Source organism: Gavialis gangeticus, unplaced genomic scaffold, assembly GCF_001723915.1.
Source record: "Gavialis gangeticus isolate Ggan-Ray unplaced genomic scaffold, GavGan_comp1, whole genome shotgun sequence".
Taxonomy (NCBI): domain Eukaryota; kingdom Metazoa; phylum Chordata; order Crocodylia; family Gavialidae; genus Gavialis; species Gavialis gangeticus.
The window spans coordinates 67,592,795-67,599,800 of NW_017728993.1; the positions used below are offsets into that span (position 1 = coordinate 67,592,795).

A 7,006-nucleotide genomic window follows, 5' to 3' on the forward strand; every position below is an offset into this window, starting at 1 on the left:
CGGCGCAGACCGTTACCTGGCGGCGGCGGCGGCGGCGGCGGCGGCTGCAGCTGTAGCGGTGCGGGGATGGAGGGGCTAATCGGACTGGTGAACCGGCTGCAGGACGCCTTCGCGGCGCTGGGCCAGAGCTGCCTGCTCGACCTGCCGCAGATCGCGGTGGTTGGTGGGCAGAGCGCCGGCAAGAGCTCCGTGCTCGAGAACTGCGTCTCCAGGTGAGGGCGAGGGCGGCGCCGCCGCTGCTGCTCGGAGCCCCCGGCCCGCCCCGCCATCGCCCTCGGCCCCTTGCAGCGCCCGGCACCTGTGGGCGGCTGCGGCTTGTCCAAGGGCAGGCGGGTGTGTGCGTGTGTATGTCAGAGGGTGTGTATACATGCGCATGTGTCAAAGGGGGTGGGGGGCATCAAAGGTGTGTGTGTGTGAAGGAGGGGGTGTGTTGAAGGGTGCGTGTGTGTGCGCGCATGTGTTTCAAGGCTCCCAGTTAATGCAGGTTTGTTGCCAGGCTGCAGAGGAGGGGGCTGCCCGCCAGGACCAGGGATGCTCCGTCACCCCCGTAAACAACCTGCTCCCCTCCTCCTCTTCTCCCACCCCCTGTTTTTGGTAGTGGTGGGTCCCCTTCATGCAGGTGTTGAGCATCATCCTGGGTTTCCAGTGTGGTTGGTGTAGCAGAGAGATTCAGGCAGTGAGTGGAGGGTGGTTGGTTTTTGGGTTGTTTTTTTTTGCTGTGGCAGCTAAGACAGATGTTGGGGACCAGATCTGTAGTGTTCCAGTGACGCCAGCGACTTAACGGATAAAGTCTGGGGCTGGGCTGCGACTTTGCTTTCTTGTATGGTTTCCACTGCACATGCAGGAGGGTGGCATCACCTTTTCTTCCTTCTGAGAAGCCGACAGGGTTCCTGTCTCACTAAACTGCTTAGTAATGGGGATGCCATTGGATGTTGGGAAACGTGACAGTGCTGCCACATTCGTCAAGGGAATGTCTCGTATTCAGAGAGGCTGACATCTCTTTGGAAGGCAGTTATAACTTGACTGGCCTTCATGCAGCTCTGATAAGCTGTTTGCTCAAAATGTGTATGGAGAACACACTTTTTAACGTGCCCTGGGAAAACTAGCGTCGTTTACAGGATATCAATACCATTTTATGCTAGGATGGTTTGCAGTAATCTCTCTGGGGAAATATAATAGTGGAAGAGCTGACTGTAAATATCACCAAGGTTTCTGGTTTTTGCTGATTAACTGATTAGACTTAAAAGTGATCCAACTACTGTGGCTTTGCTGGATTGAGCTCCTTGATAGCAATTGCAGTAGACAGTACTTCACAAAAAATACAGTGGTGGCTTTATACTACAGCAGTTGGAATTCATAGAAATGTTGAATAGAATTCCTTTGCTCCATTCTTTGCACTTAGGCAGGATCAGTTCTCTGTGCATTTTTTTTTTTGCTTTTAATTTTTTCAAATTTTCACCAGAGATGGTGCACCTGTGCAAGTAGAAAAACCCTTGTACAATTGGTAGAGGCTAAGCATAGAGCAAAATGTGCTGTTATGTTTCGAGAGCAGAGATTTTCTTAAGGAAAATACAGCTCAATGCAGTGTCCCTCTGGTACTGAAATGCCTTTATATCTCAGTTTTATAGCATAAATCTTCCATATTTTTATTCTTTCCTTCCCTTCTCCTTTTGGGAATTGCTGGTATAGATCTTCAGACTACGTTACTTCCTTTCTTTTCTCAGCTATCAGTATTTTGCTGTTTAGCAAATATCATAATGAAGGCATTTGCAATATTACCAAACCCCCAAAACTTAAAAAGCATGGATCACAACCTCCAAATCATAATTAGCTCTCAAAACCTGAGAGATTTTTTAAACAAGAGTTTAAAAACTCCTGTTTTTGGCTTGTCTCTTATTTTATTTTAGCTTCCTCTGTCTGCCTCTAATGCGCTTGTATGGCAATTACAGTAGGGCCATCTTTCATCAATTGGAAATTAAGATACTTTTGGTCTCCACAGCAGGGGCTGCTGCTAGAGGAACCAAGCGGCTTTGACCTTTATTAGGTTAGGCCAGAGGCGAGCAAAATGGTGGATCCAGCTGGTGGCCAGACTCCATTTCCCAGCAGGTCCTGTCTGTGTCGCTGCGGCTAGTTTCCATGGAGACCGCAGGAATAGCAGGGCTGTGACACTGCGGGGCCAGTGTTTCCATGGAGACTGGTCCCAGCAGCACTGTCAAGGCACACGGCTGGAGGGGGAGCTGCTCTGGGGCAGGGGTTGGGATGTTGCAGTGGTGAAGCCTGGTCTGGAGCTGGGGCAGAGCCATGATCTACTGCCTGCACACCCCTGCCGTGCACCCTGCCAGCACTTCTGGGTCCAGTCTCCATGGAAACCCTGGTCTTTTACTATCATGGCCCTGCTGCTCCTGGGGTCTCGAGGGAAACCCACTTCAGCAATGCAGGCAGGGGCTTCTGGGAAATAGAGTCCACTGTGGGCTGGATCTGGCCTGCGGGCTGGCCTTTGCCCGCCACTGGGTTAGGTGCTTCACAGATGCAGAGTAAGAGAGAGTACCTGCCCCAAAGAGCTTGCAGTATAGTGCAAAACACGGCAGTGAATTGGATGTGGGACATGGAAGTCAGACTTCTCAAACCCTTGTCAGAGAGTAGCTAACTCAGTAACTTGGAGATGGGAATAATTTTTGAAGCACAGGTCAGCAGGCATTAAATTGCTTCACCTGCACATCAGCCATCTATATTGGCTGATGTGCAGATTGTATTTTGGGTGTCTCTGGGCAGTGCTGTTTCCACAAATGTTAAAGAGAGACTTTTTAAGAATGAGAGTTTCCTTTCTGGGAGTACAACATTTATTTAGTCAAGTTCTGAGGTTTTAGAGCTGATGCAAGTAGGTTCTTACACTCTGGATATACAGGTAAAAGCTCTTACACCTTATTAAAATGCCAGCTGTTATTAAGTGAAATAGATAAAATCTTAACATACATACATGAGTAGAGCACATTCTAATTGCAGTCTTACTGTGATGTTTTGCTCTGTATAGAATTATTTCAGTTATTATTCTACTATTACTGTGGTTTTTCTTTTTCTTTCTTTCTTTTTCATTCTTATGGGTCATCAACAGATTTTGAACCCACACCCTTTGTCTCCAGGTATCAACCATTTCCAGTTCAGCTCTACAGCTGTAACAAGTGGCTGGAAAGCATCTTGTTATCCTCTGTGTGGAGGAGGCCCTGCAGGGGAAATGCAACATACACATTGCCAGTAGATTACATAAGTATTGGTGGGAAAAAGATTTAACTTTAGACATTGGGATACTTGTTTATTCATCCTGGTACTGGGCATATGTTATGATATAGTGTTTACAGAAGGCAGAAACAAAGATAAGAAAGCACCTATTTCAGTCATTACTGGGACTTAATGAGGGATCACTGGATGTAAAAGTGAGTTTCCACCACTTGGCCAAAGGAACCAGACCATTTGGTGTTCACACAGTAACAGAGTTGTCATTTCCATATGTGGTCTAACTGCCAGAGGAAGACTCAGAGCTTCACTAGATTACGAAAGCATTTAATTTACCTCTATTCCTTTTAAAAGACCATGGAGCAGAGTGGGTGGACTTGGGCTTTGTTCCCAGCACTGCATGCAAGTTCTTAGTTATCTTGATGTGGACAACTGATAAACATCACTTTACTCACCAAAGGTGGTAATATGAAGCTGGGTTTAGTAATAGAGTCTGAAGAGGGCAAAGGACTAACAGCCATCATGGGTTTAGGCTAGGATTAGAATTTATTACCTCTTGCCTTGCAAGTTCAGTGCACTGGGTGCAGGGACTCTGGGATTTGCAGTCCAGACTCACAGCAGCAGGACTGTGCAGAGTTGCTTATCATCAGGGATCCTGGCTTTTCATGATAAACTGTAAATTCTCTGACAAAATCCCCAAAATCCATTATTAAAATTAAAGGCCCCCCACAGCCTCCCCTGGCCCTGATTGTGTCCTTCTTTGCTCCCACAACAGCCCCCCAGCCCTGCTTATGCCCCTTGACTTCCACCCACAGCCCCTGCCCCCTTGCCCTGCTGGAAGGGGCCCCCAGCTGTCAGGGTTATGGAACCAGGGACCCAGGTCCACAGCTCCCTGTCCTGAACAGAAGGCAGCAGGAGCAAGGAGCTGGCTCCCCTGCTGCTCCTGCTGCTGCTGACTCGGGCAGGGGCAGGGCTGGCTCCCAGTGGCTGCGTGCACTTCTGGGGAGCAAGGGGGACCCATGCCCCCAGATCTGTACAGGGGCAGGATGTGGGCTTGAGCTCCCTTGTTACAGGCCAGCTGGGCACTGTGAGTGTATTAATTTATCACAGGCCAACTGGGCTGTTTGATTCAGTTTTGGGTTGAGGAGGCAAAGCTGGGAGTAAAGTGAAGGCAAATTTATTATAGCTTACACACACACAACAGTTAACAGAAAGATAAATGTGATAACCAGATAATGCAGTATTAAAGAGGTAATAGTAAATAACAGATAATAATAACAGATTAATTCTGTCGCAGACCAACTGGGCACTGCAAGGGTATTAGCGACTGGGCTGTTCAAAACAACAGATAGACAGACATGGGTTGGCTACTTATTGATAGTCCCTCAATGCCAGTTATGCATCAAGTGATTCCAGTGAAGTCAGGCGTCCCCGATCGACGCTGTCAGAGGGTTACTGGGGAAGGTTCCTTGATTAGGATCTGATCCTCACTCACAACAGGAGTCTGGGGTCCGGGCGTGGAACAGAAAAGACCGTTCTGTTCCCTCCTTCCTGCTGGTTACCTGATGCACGTGCTTTTTATACCTAGTCTTATGTTAATCTGTTGGCCTCAGAGCCACTTACAATGTTGCCCTATAGCTGTTACCCTATGGGATTAAAAGGTGTTAAAAATTGTTATAAAAGGTTACTACCCAGACTCAGGTTTATTCAGTAAGCAAATTATGATGCAGCACCTTTAGGTTTGAAATTGACATTGCCCCGCCTACGCCCCAACCCCCTTTAGGTTTCATTTGAATATGCTTTTGTGGGATGTTTTTTCCTGGAATGTGTTGGGTCTGCCAGGCAGTTGGATTTAGTTTTTTTTATTGCTAAAGCTGAACCCTGAGCAGAAACCATTAGGTCAGCTAATCTCACAGCTACAGCTTTGCCTATGGGGCCCAGTCAGTTCCATGAACAGTTAATTTATCATTTTGGTTAAACTTATGACAGACAAGTTACATTTGCAGTTTACAAACTTACAAGCTTTATATTAACTAATATTCCCTGTTTAGGCAAAATACCAAATGCCTCCAAAAAGCACATATTTATTGCTTATTAATCCCTCTGGTTCTGGCTGTTACAGTCCACCCCTTGCTTCTTTGGAGCATTTGTTAAGGCTTACAAATATGATTTCTGCCATGTATACATGGTTGGCAGAAGCAACAGCATTTATTCTGGCATAGGTATTAGATTTAATTTTATAACAACAACATTTAAAGATTATATTGAATAATATTATTTTATTATTAAATTTATTACTACTACAAATTAAGGAAAAGGAGCACTTTTTGTAAAGGCACAGTACAGACTACTTCATACTACTTACACAGCGGGGGAATATTTGTAGCGCATTTAATAATTTTCCCTCCCTCTTGAGCTATGAGGATAAGTTGTTTTCTTTTTGGGGCATTTTTAAACAAACTTTTAATGTAGGTCGCTACTTCACCCCATCCCTTTAGCTGGGGCATGTCTACATCTTTAACCCTGGATTTTGGAAGACTTAAGTTAAGGGTGACACTTCTTAATTGTTTTTTGGCCACATTAAGGTGGTTTCCTGGTCGTGGATATATAGGGTAGCTGATGCTCCTTGGAAATCTTGAGCCTCTGCACAACAGCTGGTGCAGAAGGTTCAAAATGTACTTTAGGATGATATAAGTGACCAGGACTTTCCCAGTAAACTCGTTGGGCTAGGGTAATATAGGGAGTTGCTGGTAGGGGTGTTACACAAACCATGTTGTGGGGACTATCGGGTCACCCTCTCCATAAAGTTTTTAAGCTTATTAGAATGCCATTTACAGGGTACACCAGGGATTGGGTTAAATACTTGGGACTTTCGGGAGTTACAATTTTCCAAATGAGACGATGTAAGTCCCAGTTCCACATGCACCCACCTCTTAGTCCTGTTGTCAAGAGATGAGCGGTGGATCGTGCTATTTGCTACCCCATGTACAATGAAAAAGCACTTTGTTTTGCTACACCCCTCCCACCGTGTGCTCCACGTGTCTCGGTAAACTAACCATTGAGCTAAAGCTGGGGGTAGTTCATGGTGCTCTAATCCAGCAGGTCATTCTTTGTGTCTGAGATTACTCATTACTTGGGAAAAATGAAGATTAAGTAAAAGCTGCACTTGGGCACAAACAGTGCTCCAGGTTTGATTAGCATCAGCTTGGAAGTTTACATGCATCAAAAGGTGACTTATTTGTGCTGCTTTATGGCCAGTGGTTGCCACTAACTTATCAGTGTATTTTAAAGCCAGGTTATTAATTATACTTCCCTTAGTAAGAAAACTTATGGTTTGCTGTATATTTATGATTCCTTGGGTGTTTTTCTAGGATTTATCTATGTTTCAAACTCCCATGGCTGAGTTGAGCCTATTCCACACATGGTCTAGGGTATCCCTCTTTTTCTGGATGGCTGGAGGCTGGGTTGCAGGTTGGAAAACAGTTGGCCAGGCCCAGAGCAGCATATTTTCTGCCAGCCGAGTGCTGGCAGAGCAGTTAGGAAATAGTTTCATAGTTTCTAGGGTTGGAAGGGACCTGAGAAGATCATCTAGTCCGACCCCCTGCCGTGGCAGGAAAGAGTACTGGGGTCAAACGACCCCAGCAAGGTGTTCATCTAACCTCTTCTTAAAAACCCCCAGGGTAGGAGCCTGCATCACCTCCCTTGGAAGTTGGTTCCAGACCCTAGCCGCCCTGACCGTGAAATAGTGCCTTCTGATGTCTAACCTAAATCTACC

General features: G+C 46.2%; 1 protein-coding gene across 13 annotated transcripts in view; it reads left to right on the forward strand.

Moving 5' to 3' along the window:
* Positions 1-49: 49 nt before the first annotated feature.
* Positions 50-7,006, forward strand: part of DNM3 (dynamin 3) — a 414,896-nt gene continuing 407,939 nt past the window's right edge. For all 13 annotated transcript variants that reach the window (XR_002094736.1, XR_002094737.1, XM_019501942.1 and 10 more), the window contains exon 1: positions 50-212. Coding sequence is in view for 11 of the 13 variants with exons in the window: in XM_019501942.1 (XP_019357487.1) it covers positions 67-212 (146 nt within the window). In the remaining 2 variants the exon portion in view is untranslated. The remainder of the gene's footprint in view (positions 213-7,006) is intronic.